The sequence below is a fragment of the Pelobates fuscus genome, chromosome 4, assembly GCF_036172605.1.
Source record: "Pelobates fuscus isolate aPelFus1 chromosome 4, aPelFus1.pri, whole genome shotgun sequence".
NCBI lineage: Eukaryota > Metazoa > Chordata > Amphibia > Anura > Pelobatidae > Pelobates > Pelobates fuscus.
Window position 1 is genome coordinate 351,654,885 of NC_086320.1, and position 18,658 is coordinate 351,673,542.

Below are 18,658 nucleotides of genomic sequence, written 5' to 3' on the forward strand. Positions count from 1 at the left end.
CCAAAGAAACAATAGGCTTGCGTACGTTATAATACGTCAATGATGAATAAACAAAACAGAATGTTGAACACATAATTGGCTTAAAGGACCACTCTAGGCACCCAGACCACTTCAGCTTAATAAAGTGGTCTGGGTGCCAGGTCCTTCTAGGGTTAACCCATTTTTTCATAAACATAGCAGTTTCAGAGAAACTGCTATATTTGTGAATGGGTTAAGCCTTCCCCTATTTCCTCTAGTGGCTGTCTCACTGACAGCCGCTAGAGGCGCTTGCGTGATTCTCACTGTGAAAATCACAGTGAGAGCACGCAAGCGTCCATAGGAAAGCATTATGAATGCTTTCCTATGTGACTGGCTGAATGCGCGCGCAGCTCTTGCCGCGCGTGCGCATTCAGCCGACGGGGAGGAGAAGAGGAGGATCGGAGGAGGAGAGCTCTCCGCCCACCGCTGGAAAAAGGTACGTTTTAAACACTTTCCCCTTTCCAGAGCCGGGCGGGAGGGGGTCCCTGAGGGTGGGGGCACCCTCAGGGCACTCTAGTGCCAGGAAAACGAGTATGTTTTCCTGGCACTAGAGTGGTCCTTTAACAGGCCACCAGGTAACCAGACACAATGATCAAACATACTTATACGTTTCTAATGTATATGTTAACTGCTTTGTTTCTTTCATGCAGTTTGGACTTTTTTGCATTGTAAATTTTTTAGTTTAGGCAATCAGGGTGAATATAAGGAAATCGTAACCGTGCAGGCTGTCATTTGACCCTTTCTTAACAAACTTTCTCATTATTTTTTTTTATTTTATCCTTCTTGTCCCCCTCACTTTTTCCTTTTCTCATTGTGTTTTATTCATTACTTTTAGCACCCTATAGATGTATATACGATGCCTTAATGGAAAAACGTTACTGAAGTACTGTAATTGTAACATTAACCAAAGAGCTACTACACCAATATCTATATATTCTCTATTATTTATCACTCTTCTACTTCGGTGGCAATGACTGCTTCATTTTACATGATTTAAACCAAGTGCCCCCTCCCCCACCCTCCCACCCAAGTCTGTAAAAGCAGTAATGGTTGATTACCTTTTATTATGCCATTATTGATTAAGAAATAATTAGCAGACTACATATGCTTTTAGCTTTGTTTTTGTTTGTCTTGAACGGTAAACCCATAAATGCTGTCATTTTCTGTTACTCTCTTCTCTTGTTCTGATCATTTATCATCATCTTTAATAATTGTTTCGATGCAGTAATGTGTTTCCCTGCCTCTATGGTTTTGTAAATGTTGTGAAAAAAAAAACTATAAAATGCTCAAATATATTTACACATGATATCAGGTGAGCTGGCACAATTCCTGTGTTCCCTGCCATTTATTGATAATGCCATTAAGATACGTGGAGTAATTCGTTTGTCAGCTAAAATAAATGATAATGTTGGGTACTTTTCACATCTGTCTTTTACCTGCTCCATTGGATATATCAACCTACACCTTAAAAGCCTGATAATTCGCTGAAGAGTTGGCATTTTTTTTTTTGTTGTTAATCACTGATGATGTGTTTTTCAGGCTCTCTCCATTCTTCAACAAATATGATCATAGCTCTAGATTTTTAAGGCATTGTACTTGAAATAGCAAGTCATTGGCTCTTGATTATTCTTTTCATTTGATATACAAAGAGCACATAACCATGGGCAGGTGTCATACGGACTGCTTGGAGAAGCCACTCTCCAAGGGATTTCGGCATCTCGGAAAACTGATTGCCAAACATCCTTGGTGGTTCATAATTGTTCCAATTGTCCTATCAGTTGGGTTCGGAGCAGGTTTTTGTTTTCTAGAGCAAAGACAAATTAATAGCATGGAAGACCAATTCACTCCGGTGGGTGGTGCAGCAAAGGCAGAGAGGGACTTTGTTAGGATTCACTTCCCAGTCAATGATTCTGGAAACTTTTCTGTTCAACGGATGTATAAGCAGGGCACTTTCGCTTCGCTTATCATTGTAAGCTTGCCCGATAATATCTTGAATAGGAGCATATTTGAGGAAGTGCATGCCTTGGACATAGCAGTGAAGGGGTTGATGTGTCCCTCAAATAGCAGCTTCTATCAGCTATGTGCCCAAGTCAATGGTTCCTTGTGTCTTCCTGCCAACCCTTTGCTTGCTCACATGCAGAACATAGAGGACGTCACGTTCACCTATCCCATGTTCCAGAACACAGTCTTCCTGGGATTGTACCTTGGAGGAGTAACAATAGGGCCTCAAAACCGAGTTATAGCGGCTAAAGCCCTTAGGCTTTTGTATTATCTCAAGGAAGACAGTGATCATGAACAAGACAACAACCTGCAATGGCTCAATCACTTCATAACAACTATTCCTCAGAAAATCCATGAGTTGCAACTAAAATCTATAAAGGTAATTATAGAATGTAGCTAAATTTCATTTTCTTACGTTTAATGCTGACATTTCTAATTAGGCACATAGGTATACCGTATTGGTTGAAGAAAGACAAAAAAATGTCAAACTCCTTGCATTATAACGCAAGCAAGGTGCATAAGTGGTTTTGGTGCCAAATACATGGGCATCTGTGTATGTGCATGGTACCATGTTATAGAGTAGACTTGGGTATTTCTTTTTGGAAGAATTCAAATTCTCTTTTGTCCATTCCTCTGAATTCCAAATGGCACAATGGAAGAATGAATGAATCCCACAAAACTAAAAATTCAGTTTGATCCATACATTAGTTAATTCTTGTAAATAATTCATAACATTGGTACGCTTATGTGGGATTGCCATATTTAAGGGTACCATACCAAATTAGGCAGCTGTGCTTTAGTCCTTGTAAATAACAATCCCACATACTGGTGTCGAATTTGGGAGCTATCTACTGAACAGATCACAGGCCAAAATTAAGAATAGAGCTTTTATTAACGTTAACCCTTGAGCTGCTTAGTAGATTGATTTGCTTTTGGGTGAAACAAAATTTATTTTCTTAAAAGAATGCCATAGTGTCAGGAATACAAACGTGTATACCTGACACTAGGTATAAATGACTGTTTAGTCATTTAAAAAGGTGATTTACTCAATTTCTTTCAAAATTGACAATCTCAGGCAATCCAATTCTTTCCCATAGGAAAGAAACCATTGTGAGGCTATCGTGCATGCGCAGCAAAACGCCACTTTGCACCAATCAGCATCTCCTCGCAGAGATGCATTGAGTCAGTATGAAATACCACACACATGCAAATTACCATCAAATAGGATAAAACCTCAAGAAACAACAAATCATAGTGAAATCTGTATACAATACTTTAAAACAGATTAAAATTGGTCTCACTCACGTGGTACTGAGCCATTTGTAGTGGGCTCAGACTTTAAACGCGCCTTGGGATATATATATATATATATATATATATATATATTAAAGTACTGGAATATTCCACTGGATACTAAAATCTGCAAGGAAACAAGCAGAGGAAAGAGACCATTGCTAGCAGGGAACACAGAAACAAAAAAGGATACATTTGTTCTCAGAATACTCTTGCAACCTTTTTTTTTTTTTGCCTTCCATAAGTTTAAAGGGTAATCCAGACATGGACCCCTTGCTCACGGTGCCTAGAGAGATATTAGCTATGCCTCACTGATGATGCCTAACAAGGCTGAAACGATCGTCTGGGGTTGCTGTGTCTCTCGTGCAGAGGGAACTTGCTGGCATTTCGGATCTGGACTGCCCGTATGGGTGAGACCAGTCTGATATGTTTCAGATATGTTCTCTCTGTAATGGCCCAAGATAAGCTACAACCAGCTTGATAACTGAGCGGGGACCCACCGAAGGGCAGGCTATTTCAGTTACTGTCTGTTTTCAGAATACTCTTGCAACCTTTTTTTCTCTAAAAAAGGATAAATGGCAAAGGAACCTTTGTGTCTTATTTGCTACACTAGAAGTCCCTTTCTCTGCTTTCTCTTTGAGCACAAAGAAACCAACGAGAAGAGGGAAAGGTGTTACCTAAATACACCAAAGTGACTGTAATTTGAGCCAGTCTTACACTTGGCTCTTTATTTGTGAGTGTGTTCTATATATTTATAGTTTATTCCTTTTACCATACGTACTTCACCATTAGATTCTCTTTATTTTTTGTATATGTGAACTGGATTTTACATACCCCCAATTTCTAAGGGTGAGTGAATACTGTTAAACGCTCCACTTAAGGGATTTTTTAAAGGGTGTATGTCACCTTATCAAACACCTTATTTGCACTATATACTGTATTCGGTGGATAAGAGAGATTTATCAGTGATAAGAGACATGCAACAGTGTTGCAGCAGCTTATAGAGTGGGATTTTAGATACTTTTTCTTTTAAGTGCCTAATTTAATGCACAGAGCACTTTTCACAAATCACACATTTTAGATCAACATAACCCAATTGTAAAAGCCTCCAGGCACTAAAAATGTTTTCATCTGTGCCATTTTGACGCAATATCTGGTCAAATGTTTACAGTTTAGCGAGTAAAGCCTGATGGAGTATTTATATATCCTTGCACATTCCCTACTTGTTATCATAGGGTATTTAAAGGGACACTCCACTGCCCAAATTTTAAACAAATCACTATTAAGTAGATTTAATTCCCAAATTAAAAGCATTCATGCTTTTAATTATGTGTTATGTTTTTTATTTTTTATTAGACTATATCTAAAAATAACTTAAAAAACAGATCTCTAGACTTTACAAGCCCTCCCCTTCTAACCCCACCCAGACTCTCTGTGGCTGTCCAATCACAGACCTCCCAATGCAGCTCAATGAGAAGTCTTTGCATGGCAGATGCTCTGAGCAATTGCTGCCTCTTGAGTTTAGCTGCACTGAACTAAACAAACCAGGAAGTAACAGGAACAGATGGTTCTTAGCTTCCCACAACCACCCACTGTTTAATAAACTAATCCTGTTTTATAGTGATTTCTAAAAACACATCAATAACATTTTATTTTTTTATTTTTCTAGGTTTTCTATTCCACATCTATTTCTCTAAAAAATCAGCTGGAAAGAACTGTAACGACATTTATCCCCTATTTTTCCATCACCTACTTAGTGACAGCGTTATTTTCTATTGTGTCTTGCATGAGGTAAGTACATCTAAAAAAAAAGAAGGAAAAAAAAGCTTTATATATAGTTTTTATACAGCAGCTTATGTTTTTTAGATTTTAAATAGATTAGTTTAGATATATTTTAGCAGGAAGCATACATTCAGATTTCTCTTCTAGGTATTTTTTGGAAGTGTATTCTAAGTAACTGCTAAGAAAAATTAATTAAAACAATGAAAAAAGTGACATTTTCACAGTGGAAACATTGTTTGTTTGCTCATGAATCAGGCGGCAAATAATCCTTTTCCTTTGTGTAGGAAATCTTGTAAACAGAAATGGCCATTTCTGGAAGCGAACGTTCATTCCTCGTAGCCAAAAGATTAGCTTTAACATCAACAATTGTCAGATGATAATTCATTCACTTAAGTTTAGTGGGAAGGTTCTGCTGACAATAGGAATTAATAAATCACCTGTGCAGATGCGACAAATTGCAAATACACGAGTTGCAAACTTTTTTTTTCACTCAATAAACAAATCAGGTATGTGCGTTAGTAGCCAAGCATCAAATAAGTAACCGACTACTGTATTTTTAACCCCTTAAGGACCAAGCTTCTGGAATAAAAGGGAATCATGACATGTCACACATGTCATGTGTCCTTAAGGGGTTAAAGGAGCTCGGTCTCCAGACCATACATTGTGACTATCTCATGAAGATATAAACTTTATGGAATTATCAAATTGACTGTGCTGGAATTTCATTAAAACACAGTCAAAATATAGCATAAGAAAAAGTAGGTGCTTATTGCTGAAGTTGACCAAACTCAACAAAAGGCAGAGCTTCCGCCATCAGGTTTTGTCAACTCCCACAGCTGTTGCTATCAACAGCTATAGGAGCCAGAATTATTTTTCGAGAACAGTCAGACTTGGACTTTAGAAGGTCCTATGGTCTTGTAGGATTCTCCAGAGAGATTAGGGTTGAACTCTTGTGGCAGCTGGGGGATGAAGCACCAGGACTTGAAGAAACACTCGAGGAGCACCCACAGGAGACAGCTTCAGGTAAATAAGTACCTGTATATCTACTCTCGAGTGCAACCGAGCCACTACACCCCAAATGGGAACATTACTTTATATATTCTTTGCAAAGCATGCAAAGACGTTCACGGAAACAGAACCAGTTTAAGTAATCTGACTTGATTGTTATATGTTATGAATAGCAGTAGGGCTGGATTTTGAGTTTCAACTAGTGAAGCATGTAATGAAAGAAAAATGACTATTTGCATTGTGACTGCTTTGGGCCTGGAGCTACTGCTCCAATAGCCCCTATATCAATCTTGCCCCAAATTCCATAATGCTGACCCAGGAAGAACTCTTCTGCTTTAACCCCTTAAGGACACATGACATGTGTGACATGTCATTATTCCCTTTTATTCCAGAAGTTTGGTCCTTAAGGGGTTAATTTGCTTCATATGAAAATTTCTGTTCTGTCACTATAAAAAAATAATAAAATATGAAGCAAATTATAATCATACAATATCATAATTGTATATTTCTTACTCTTTAATAAACGTTGAATGAAAGCAATGTAACTACACACTATTTGTGTCTTCTTCAGATTGGACAATATAAGAAACAAGATCTGGGTTACTGCATTTGGCGTGTTTTCACCTGGGCTGGCTATATTGACCAGTTTTGGGCTGCTTTTACTTTGTGGGGTACCCTTTTCCATAACGGTTGTAAATGCACCATTTCTCATTCTCGGTAAGTAAAGCGCTGTATCTTACACATCACTCCCTATTGCACCTACCCCAGTTAGTAGTACAAGTTTATTTAAAATGTACTATTTTTTGTACTAAAATGTGAAATTCCCTCTGATTTCCTAAGAACCTATATTTTAAAAAAAAATTTAAATGCCGGTGAGATAGCTCAGTGGGCTAATGCATCATCAGTAGAATCTGTTGGGGGTCGCAGGTTTATTCTTCCGAGGTAGATAAAACGAGTGCCGTTAAATTGGGTAATAGTAGCCCCTGGATGTTGGGCTAAGGTAACATCCCCAGGACTTGAAAACCAGAATAATCTGAATGTACCTTCCCTGGTTAAATAATTTGTTATTATTATATGGCCACCATGCTTGTTTAATAATGATTTAACCCCTTAAGACCGCAGGGCATTCTATGCCGTCCTTATTTAAATGGCTCTAAACGCTCTACCCGGTCGCCGGCGATCCCACGCCGGCGATCGCGGTATGGGGACTTACCTGGGAGCCCAGGGAGTCCCCCTCCATCCTATTCGGCCCCCCTGGGCCATGTGATCACGAGGTCCTTGTGAGGATCTCACGATCACATGGACGGCATAGCCGTCCAAGGCATTGCCAGCAGGGGGAGTGCCTGAAATGACAGGTACTCCCCCTGCTGTCTGAAAAAAAAAACATGTTAAAACAGTGTAAAATTAAATAATATATACTTAGATCATATATATATTTATTATACATATAATCTAAGTATATATATATACACATATACACACATACACATAAATACACATACACTGTCTACGTGTATTTTAATATTAATATATACATAATTATATATGTATATTAATATCAAAATACACGTACAATGATATTGATTAAATATAATAATATATATAATAAAAAATAAATAAATAGATAAATACGTTAAAAAATAAAATGAAAAAAATAATAATAAATAGATAAAAATAAATATACATGCGTATAAATTCGCCAGGTTGCCTTTGAGACCATATGGTAGCCCAGGAATGAAAATTACCACCATGATGGCATACCATTTGCAATAGTAGACAACCCAGGGTATTGCAAATGGGGTATGTTCAGTCTTTTTTAGTAGCCACTTAGTCACAAACACTGGCCAAAATTTGCATTCAAATTAGTTTTTTGCATTTTCAAATATTAACACTAACTTTGGCCAGTGTTTGTGACCAAGTGGCTACTAAAAAGGACTGGACATACTCCATTTGCAATACCTTGGGTTGTCTACTTTTGCAAATGATATGCCATCATGGGGGTAATTCTCATTCCTGGGCTACCATATGGTCTCAAAGGCAACTTAACCAATCTGGCGAATTCCAATGTGAAAAAAATGAAATATGTAACATGCTATATTTGACCCTGTAACTTCCCAAAACACCATAAAACCTGTACATAGGGGGTACTGTTTTACACGTGAGACATCACTGAATACAAATATGTGTATTTTATTGCAGTAAAAGCAAACAGTATTGTGACATTCACAATTAGAATGTCACGTAGAACTAAAAATAAAATCGTATTTTCTCCCATTTTTTAATAGTTTTTTCATATTAAATTATGTTTCATAGCTAAATATTTGATGTTAAACGAAAGCCCTGTTTCCCCTGAATAACATGATATATAATAAGCGTGGGTGCATTTAATATGAAAGAGGTGAATTACGGTTGGACAGACATATAGCGCAAATGCCAGGTTTTGTTTACGTTTTGTTTGGATCACAACTTGTACATTTGGCTGTGGTCTTAAGGGGTTAATAATAATTTGAAATTTATCATCATACCAGTGATGACACAAGTCTGTCCAGTACACCTTGGAAATACCATAATGTGCTGATGTTACTCTTTGGAGTGCAGGACAATAAACTAATTGGAAAGATATATATGGTCCAGATAGAAATCACCTTCCACCACAATCTATGCTGCTCTGTCTATGAATGTAAGCTCTTTTGATCAGGGCCTTCTGTACCTCTATATTCCGTATGTTAATTACTTGTCAATATCCCCTTGTTATAATTGTAAAGCACTGTGATGGTACTATATAAATGGTAGTAATAATACAATGTAAATACTATTCTAAACTTCAAAGACCAAATCTCTTCTAATTTATCTGAAACTCTTTTCTATCCAATATATTCCAATTCAAACTTGGCCCTCGGTACCCATTTAGTGTTAAACCATTTTTGAGGACTTTAACAATGAACGAGGTCCCCTTGCTTCCCACAGCTTAGCCACTACTGAAGTTATGGCTAGGGAAGGGATCCTTAGCCAAACCAGCAATGGGTGGCTGTGTTAGGCTGAGAGCTACTGGCTCCCTCATTTTGGACTAGTTTCAGTTTATCACTGAACAGATACATGGAGGGAGCCAGTGGACTATAGGCACTATAACCACTTCAACGAGGCAACGTGATTACAGTACTCAGAGGGTCCCTTAAACACAGCATTTGTACTCGATAACTCATTTGATTAATTGGTTTATATTAAGTGGATATTAACTTGCCTCATTCAAGTATCTAAATTTTGTCTTTTTTTATTTTTATTTTTTTTGCAGGAGTTGGGGTTGACAACATGTTCATTATAATCTCGTGTTGGCAGCAAACAAAGGTGAAGGATACACTTGAAAAGAGGATGGCTGATACTTATCAGGAGGCAGCAGTTTCCATAACCATAACCACTCTCACAGACGTTTTAGCTTTTTACATTGGCCTGATGACACATTTTCCTTCAGTGCAGTCATTTTGCTTTTACAGTGGCACGGCTCTCGTCTTTTGTTACCTATATTGCATTTGCTTTTTTGGTGCTGTCCTGGCGCTAAACGGTAAACGGGAGAGTGAAAATCGGCATTGGTTAACTTGCGCAAAATTAAATGGCACGCAAGCATCACTAAACAGCCCCACATACAACGTGTGTTGTGTTGGAGAATGTGTTGGACTTGGTGCAATACAAGAGACTGAAACGGAACATCCTATAACAAGATTCTTTCATAAATATTATGGACCTTTTCTGACAAACTTTTGGACAAAATTCATTGTTTTATTTTTATATTTGGGCTTTCTGATCAGCAGTATTTTTGGGTGTATTCAGATACAGGAGGGTATCGATATTCGCTATCTTGCCAATGACGGTTCTTCCTTATTGCAATTTTTTAACGAAGAAGCACTTTATTTTTCCGAATATGGCCCAAGGGTAATGGTTGTGGTTTCCAATGACGCAGAATACTGGGAGATAAAGACTCGCCAACTCATTGAGACTTGCATGCGGGAGCTGGAGAAGAATTATTATGTTGCAGAAGAATCTACTGTGTCCTGGCTTAGAACCTACGAAAGATTGTCAGACATGGCACAGCTAAACATCAGTGGTAAAGAAAACTTTATAAAACATCTCGATTTACTGTACGCAAAATTTCCAGAGTTTAAACAGGATGTGGAACAGCGAGGAAATGAAATAAAAGCTTCTCGTTTTTTCATTCAGACTTTTCATTTGTTAACCAGCCAGGATGAGAAACAGATGTTAATCCAGTTGCGTAAAATTGCTGATAACTGTGATGTAAATGTTATTGTATATCATCCAATATTTATTTACTTGGATCAATATGTTATAATAATTCAAAGTGCAATTCAAAATATTATCGTGGCTACGGCTGTCATGCTTGTCATATCCTTACTTTTCATCCCAAATCCACTTTGTTCCTTATGGGTAACGTTTACGATAACCTCCATTATACTCGGCGTCATAGGCTTCATGGGATATTGGAGAGTTAATTTAGATTCCATATCAATGGTAACTCTAGTTATTTGCATTGGATTCTCTGTTGACTTCTCAGCCCACATCGCTTATGCATACGTTTCTAATAAGAAGACCAATGCAAATGAACGAGTGATTGATGCTCTGCACGTTCTTGGTTACCCTATTGTACAAGGAGCATTGTCGACAATCTTGGGGATTTTGGCTCTCTGCGCTGCTGAGAGTTATATTTTCAAAACATTTTTTAAGATCATGTTCTTAGTCATTACTTTTGGGGCCCTTCATGGTCTTGTATTTATTCCAGTATTCTTGACTTTATTCGGGGCGTACGAAATTACATGTAGCGAAAAAGTAAAACCGCAAAACACAAATATTCTAACAACATCAGAGCTAATTTCAGGGTGTCCAGAGGAGTATGACAACAAGATGAGGATGCAAGAGCTACCAGGCAATGTGAGGCCAATGACCACTGTAATGAATGTTACCGAGCTCTGCAAGTTTTATTGCTATCAGAGCTGCCAGAACAATGTTTTCACTGATCTGCAGACAGTGAGTGATCTCAAGGTAGAAAATGAATGCAGAAACAATCAATTACAATACAGGAGGAGAATGTTGGAACTGTACTTGGAAGGTAAAATTGATCCTGATTGTCCTTGAGTCTCCCTTCGATTAACATACAAGGTAGGCATTTTATTTAAAGAAATAAGATGCTGTAATAAAATTAAGTTAAAGGGTTACTCCAGGCACCATAATCACTTCATTGATTTGAAGTGGTGATGTTGACTGGAGTCTGTATCTGCAATATTTCACTATGTAGCACTTCACATGCAAAGTCTACCCCTCTGCTGCCGGAGGTGAAACAAAACCTAAAGCAGCATAAATGTTATAATCGTTATTAGCCAACCTGGAACAAGAGAACTGGCTAATGTGAATTATGTGCATAGTGGACAACTTTCTTCAGCATGCAAAGACATCCAATGGAAGCACGGCCCTCATCCATGCTGCCCATGTCCTCCACTTAGACCGCGCTTCCTGATATCAGGAGCAAGCTGCAGGGGGAACTTGGCCTCACAGCTGTAATGTAGGTACGTTTTAGCTTTATTTATTTTTAATTGGGACAAGGCCAGTACAGCAAGGGTTTACTTTAACAAAAGAATATGTTATATGAAAACACTGAATTTTGGTTGGAGTAATCCTTTAAAGCAAATACATTGATTTGGGGTAGAAAATGTGTAAATGATAGACTAGGGCAGAGCGTGCTGTTGAGTTGGTTGTCTGCCTGACTTTCTGTTTGACTGTTTATCTTCATCTGACTGTTTATCTTCATCTGACTGTTTATCTTCATCATCTGTTTAACTGTCTGACGCTTTTGTCCAGGGCCAGCCTTATGGGTGTGCGCGCTGTGCGGCCGCACAGGGCGCCATGGAGCAGGGGGCACCCTGCGGCCGACACAGCTCACACATGGCCGGCCGGAATTAAAAAAAAATGTAAAAAAAAAATTGCGGCGGGGGCGGAGCTAAATGCGCCGGAAAACTGCTGCAGGGGAAGCAGGAATGAGTCCCTGCTTCCCCACCAAACAGTCTACAGGAGCTGCACTGCCTCCACAATGAACTCCACAGGTAACTGTGTGATTGTCAGTGTGAGTGTGACTGTCTGCCTGCGTGTGTGTGTCTGTGTTACTGTCTGCCTGTGTGTCTGTGTCTGTGTGTGACTGTCTGCCTGTGTGTGTGTGTGTGTGTGTGTCTGTGTGTGACTGTCTGCCTCTCTGTGCCTGTGTGTATGACTGTGTGTGTGTCTGTGTGAATGACTGTCTGCCTCTGTGTGTGTGTGTGTGACTGTCTTTCTGTGTGCATGACTGCCTGTGTGTGTGTGTATGACTGTCTGCTTGTGTGTGTGTGTGTGTGTGTGTGTGTGTGTGCGTGACTGTCTGCCTGTGTGCGTGACTTTCTGCCTGTGTGTGTGACTGTGTGTGTGTGACTGTCTGCCTCTGTGTGTGTGTGGATGTCTTCCTGTGTGTGTATGCCGTCTGACTCTGTGTGTGGGTATGTGTATCACATACAACCAATACATGCGTTTCACACACTGTTAATACACCTATTACAAATATCACAAACGGCCAACACATAGCATACATATCACACACAGTCATCACACCTACTATCACATACACAGACAACACAAACATTACATCATACATGGATGACGGGGGGGGGGGGCGCTGTGAAGATTTTTTGCACAGGGCGTCTAAAGGCCAAAGGTCGGCCCTGCTTTTGTCAGTCTGTCTCTATCCTGTGTCTCCATTATCTCTCATTGTTTGTCTGTGAGTTTCCATCATCTGTGTGTATGTCTCCATCATATGTTTGTCTGTCTTAATAAACCATTACTATTACTCGTCTTTGAAGAGCTGTGATGCTGTGAATATATTCTAACAGAAATAGTGTGTCCTACTGTCTGTCCATCCTCAATGTAGCCCTGTGTGTAAACAGTAATTAAAGTGTTTTTTTTTTGTTTCTTCTTCAAAATAAGTGTGTATTTATTTCTTGTAGTGTTTATAATGTGGCCATGTTTCTGTAATGCTGCTACGACGTTTGTGTCATATGCTCCCAAATTAAACATAATATCCTTTACAGAAAATGTATAAAGATTTTGACATTTTTAATTGCATAGTAATATTGATAAAAGATGTTAGAATGTTCGCTCACTTTAATCAGAGCTATATCATGAGGGGACACACTTTGCTAGCCTTACTAGAAGCACTAGCCCTTTAGGCATGATTCTATAATTTGTAGCCAATAGCAAGAAGGGAGGAAAATAATTTGAAAGTGAATTGTTGAATTCAGGATGCCCAGTGGGTGCCACCATCTTCTCTTTTAAACTACTGGCACTTCATCTGTGAGAAGCTTATATTAGTGCTGTACTATGGCATATGAGTGAGAGTACAGCACTAATGTATACGGAGGGTCCCACGAGATCACCAGCCATCACTAGCATCAGCTTGGAGAAGTGAGAAAACTTGGCAGAGGTAACTCAGCCTTTTGTCAAGCAGAAGAAAAATACATAAAACAAAGTAGTCCATACTTTACCTTATGGTTTTTAGGAGAAAAGATAAAAAAACAAGAAAGGACGAACTCATTAGGAGTGAGGAAGGGGAACAGTTTGAAGTTAAGTTTAGGGTGACAGAGCAGCTTTAATATTTATTTCACCGATTAATACATCTCAGAAGACTTTACACTTTAGTATTTATGTATTTTTTCCCCGTGTTCTCTGTTACTACATACTTATAGTTTGATGTTGAACTTTTATATTACATATAGAGAGGCAGTGGTGTACATACCGAGGTCGCAAGGGTCACAGCTGCGACTGGGCCCGTCACTCCACGGGGCCTGGCTGCCCTGCGGACCCCTGCGACCTGGTGCCCGCCGCCATGTGTTGCGGCCCCGGCCTGTGTGGCAAACCGCCAAGGCCGTACGTTCAAGGGGCCCATCGGGTGGCCCATGTTGTTAGGGCCACCCGACAGAGATGAATTTCCATGGATTGTGTGTACGCCACTGTACAGAGGTCTAAATTTAGCAAGTTTGTGGAAGTTACCATTAAAAGATCCAGCCAGTTTTGGGGGCTGAACTATAGCTATCTTTGAATGTTATCATCATTTTGAAACCCTCACTGACATTTTCTGACACAAGGGCGAGAAAATTGCAGAGATTTCAAGGGCCTCTCTTATTCTATGATGTCTGGACCGCTCTTTAGTGTGGACGAAAGAGGAATAAGTTCTCTAATTGGGATTCTTGGCATTGTGCATCAACGTTATCCGAAAATATTCTACTCAATGTTCCAAGCTGTAGTCTGTGTTTAAATTGCTGCATGATATTGCATAGATAATGTCAGAAATTAATAAGGGAAACAATTTTGTTCCAAGCTCAGGATATTTTTTTTACTGCAAATTAAAAAAATATATAATTTTACAATAACACGTAAACTCTAATTTTATCTGAATCTACGGCATCATTACATCATATAATTTTAATTGATTGCTAGAATATTTTTGATTGCTCACTTTAAATACATGTATGAGATATAAACTTAAAAATTATAAAACTGCATTACATTTTTTTATTATGCTTGTGTGTCTATTATATATTTATTATGCTTGTGTGAACCAATACATATATTTTGTTGTCAGTGTTTATTCATATTAATAACATAAAGTTAATTACGATATGGATGTTCAGTAACATTAAGTCGCTTCTTCATTAGATCTGGGATTCTTACTCTGTTAAGACTGTATGATAATAATAATTGCAACATTTGGAATGTTTAGCATTTTGCTCATTTAGACAATTCACCACATTATAAGTTGTTACTCCTGCTTATTTTTTTTTATTGCCAACAGTCCTAAAAGGTATGCAAATATATTCAGAGGCAATACAAACCATTGCTGAAAATCTATTCATAAATAGGACTATACATAGGACATGAGGCCACCCATTTAGACTGGAAGAAAGGAGATTTAGTCTAAGGAAAGTAAAGTTTTTTTTTTTGCAGTAAGAACAATAAGGATGTGGGATTCACTGCCTGAAAATGTGGTTTTATCAGAGTATGTACAGATGTTTAAACAGCAACTCGACACATTTTTGAAAAAACACAATATTCATGGATGTCATTTTTTAATATGTGAGGTAACAGCTGCTTGATCCAAGGAGATATCTGACTGCCATTCTGGTGCCAAAAAGGATAGTTTTTTCCCTAGTTTGTTGGATCAACAACAAAAACAGATGTGAGGAAGGCTGAAATTCATGGACACATGTCTCTTTTCAGCTATGTAACTATGTAACTATGTAAAATTGATGAAGTCCTGATATTGGAGTCCAGTGGCTGAGTATCCTTAGTGAGAAAACGGCAGCCTAAGTTCATGGTTAAATGGGTTCATGGTGCACTAGATCAGAATTCCAGGATGTGCCATCCGATACAGTTTGATGATGTGTAGTGCTTTGTATATGGGCAGTCCTAACTGGCTTTCTATACAGGACAGCCTTTCATTCTGGCATTTATATCTACTTGGATGACATATCCCTTTTATGATCAAGCTTGCCACCAGTGTTACAATTTACGTTGTTGTATTTATTAAAAAAAACAAGCCCCCAAACAAACAGACAAAAAATGAAGAGACAAAAATTGGAAAATATAAGTATATAACTTCCCAACATATATAAAGAGTTTGTAATATTTGTCTACATAGAGAGTGACCGTATAACCCACAGTGTTGCAACTCTTTAAATTACATAAAAAAACCTTCTTTTACCTGTAGTGCATTTATACAACATAAATAGTATGTGCAGTTGAAGCTATATAAAGGTAGGAGCTTGAGGTATTGAGGTAGGATCAGCTGAAATTAAGAAAGAGAAATATAATTTCAATAATTAAGAGATAGGTAGTAGGGATGTGCATGGCCATAAAAATTTGGTTCGGCATTCCGAAATTCGTCACTCCGGCAATTCAGGACTTCAGCACTTACGAAATTTGTCACTTCCGAAATTCGGCACTTCGGTTCGGCTCGGCACTTCCGAAATGAAGGACTTCGGCACTTCGGTTCGGCACTTCCGAAATTCAGCACTTCGGATTAGGGGTAGGGTTGGGTTAGGAGTAGGGTTAGGGTTGGGTTAGGAGTAGGGTTAAGGGTGGGTTAAGAGTATTGTTAGAGTCAGAGTTGGGTTAGGGGTTGGGTTAGGGTTGAGTTGGAGTAGGGTTAGGAGTAGGGTTAGGAGTAGGAGTAGGGTTAGGAGTGGGGTTAGGGTTAAAGTTGGGTTAGGTTAGGGTTAGAGTTAGGGTTAGAGTTGGGTTAGGGTTAAGAGTAGGGTTAGGTTAGGACTAGGGTTACGGTTAGGAGTCGGGTTAGGGTTAGGGTTGGGTTAGGAGTAGGGTTAGGGTTAAGAGTAGGGTTAGGGTAGGGGTAGGGTTAGGCTTGGTTTAGAAGTAGGGTTAGAGTTGGATTAAGGTTAGGAGTAGGGTTAGGATAGGGTTATGGTTAGGTTTAGGAGTAGGGTGTGGGGTACCCTAACCCTTCTCCTAGCCCAACCCTATCCCTTCCCGTTTTGGCACTTTTCAGAAGTCTGAAGCACTTCAGCACTTTGGAAATTCGGCAATTCGATTCGCCACTTCCGAAATTCGGCACTTCGGTTTGGTTCGGACTTCCACAATTTGGCACTTCGGAAATTCAGCAATTCGGCACTGCGGCCATTCGGAAGCATCAGAATGTCCGAAATTTGTCCAAATTTCAATTGGGACCGAACCGAATTGCAAATGTCTAATATATGATTCTGAAGCTGAGAAACAATAAATGTTAGATTTATACACCCTCTGTCGATAAGACAGGATCCATTCGTCCCTCGCTTCCTTCAATTTGTACCGGAATTACATAACTCTACAAGAGGTAGGGAGACCTTCACACGAATGGTAATGTAAACATGGGTACAGAGGGTTGATTCTGCTTCTATGAAACACTTCCACTGTACTTCCACTACTGGAGTACAGGGTAGACTAAATCAAATAAGAACAGGTTCGGCATCTTCTGGTTTCTAAAAATGTATTCTCATTAACACAGCTCTATACTTTAGACTGGAGTAGGCAACCTACGGCACTCGAGTTGCTGTGGACTACATCACCCATGATGCTTGACCAGCATTATGGCTGTCAGAGCATTAAGGGAGATGTAATTCACAACATCTGGAGTTCAGAAGATTGCCTACCCCTGCTCTACATTGCTATGGTTCAAGTGTTAAACTGTTCAAATTCACCCCAGAATGAAGTACCCTACACTGAATTAGACAGTGACCAAAGACAAAAAGGTAATGTAGTACTTGGTCACTCTGCATGGTTTGGACATATATCCATTAATAATATGCATTTCCCTATATAATACAGATGTCTAACTTTGGCCAAGCAACCATACTTACTGTATAAGAACAATATGTGCTCATACAGGGAGTATTTTTAGATTCAGATGGAATTTTTTGCGACAGTGCATTCCTGAACAGGAGTCATTACACATTTTTATGTGCATACAATAAACCTTTGTGTACAACGTCTAAGTAATTTCATGCCTAGTTTCAAACAATTTTCATTCAAACACATAGTGAAAATGTTAATACAATTAAAAAGACATAATAAAAGACTCAGTTCATTGTGACAAATGTAAAAATTAAGATTCAGAGGTTACATAATTATATAGCTGAAAAGAGACTTCCCTCGTCAAGTTCAGCTTTCCTCACATATGTTTTGCTGTTGATCCAAAAGAAGGCAAAAAACCCAGTCTGAAGCACTTCCAATTTTGCAACAAACTAGGAAAAAATTCCTTCTTGACCCCAAAATAGCAGTCAGATGTCTCCTGGATCAAGCAGCTATTACCCCACTAATTAGAAATTATATCCCTGTATGTTATGTTTTTGGAAGTATTTATCCAATTGCTGTTTAAACATCTGTATGAACTCTGATAAAACCACCTCTTCAGGCAGAGAATTCCATATCCTTATTGCTTTCACTGTAAAAAAACTTTTCTTTGCCTTAGATGAAATCTCCTTTCTTCCAGCCTAAATACGTGACCTCGTGTCCTATGTATAGCCCTGTTTATGAATAGATTTCCAGATAGTGGTTTATTCACTAAAAAGCAAATTGTTATGAAATCACAAGTAACTTATAAATCTTTCATTTAGAGTTTTTTGATCATTTGATCATACTGTTTAGTGAACAGACCCTTATCCAGATGGATAAGTAACCTTTGGTGAGTTATGAGTCATTTAGCATTAACATTATGAAAAATGTCAATAATCAACAGCCTGATAATAATCTCCACATTACAGTAATTTTCTTGCCAAATTCAGACAAATACAAGGAGTGGTAGAGAATTGTGGAACATGCACTGTATAATTTTACATTAATTAAATTAATTATGTTTGCTGGTGAAATGAGGCGGACATGGCTCTCACAAATTAAATGTCAATACACTTATCATTAATTCTAATTTCTTTGCGTGGGTAATATATGGCAAGGAAAAGTCATTTACAAGTCTAGAGCTACT

At 38.6% G+C, this 18,658-nt stretch overlaps 1 protein-coding gene across 1 annotated transcript; it reads left to right on the forward strand.

Annotated features, from left to right (window-relative positions):
* The first annotated feature begins 1,678 nt into the window (after positions 1 to 1,678).
* On the forward strand, positions 1,679 to 11,244 carry LOC134609473 (patched domain-containing protein 3-like). Its single transcript, XM_063453145.1, has 4 exons — positions 1,679 to 2,398; positions 4,982 to 5,103; positions 6,674 to 6,819; positions 9,395 to 11,244. The coding sequence occupies exons 1-4, from the start codon at positions 1,679 to 1,681 to the stop codon at positions 11,242 to 11,244; spliced, it is 2,838 nt and encodes a 945-aa protein (XP_063309215.1).
* Positions 11,245 to 18,658: the final 7,414 nt, after the last annotated feature.

Coding starts and splice junctions, on each gene's coding strand:
- LOC134609473 (XM_063453145.1), top strand. CDS start 1,679: ATGGGCAGGTGTCATACGGACTGCTTGGAGAAGCCACTCTCCAAGGGA. Junction 2,399..4,981: donor TGCAACTAAAATCTATAAAG/GTAATTATAGAA, acceptor TTATTTTTCTAG/GTTTTCTATTCCACATCTAT. Junction 5,104..6,673: donor TCTATTGTGTCTTGCATGAG/GTAAGTACATCT, acceptor TGTCTTCTTCAG/ATTGGACAATATAAGAAACA.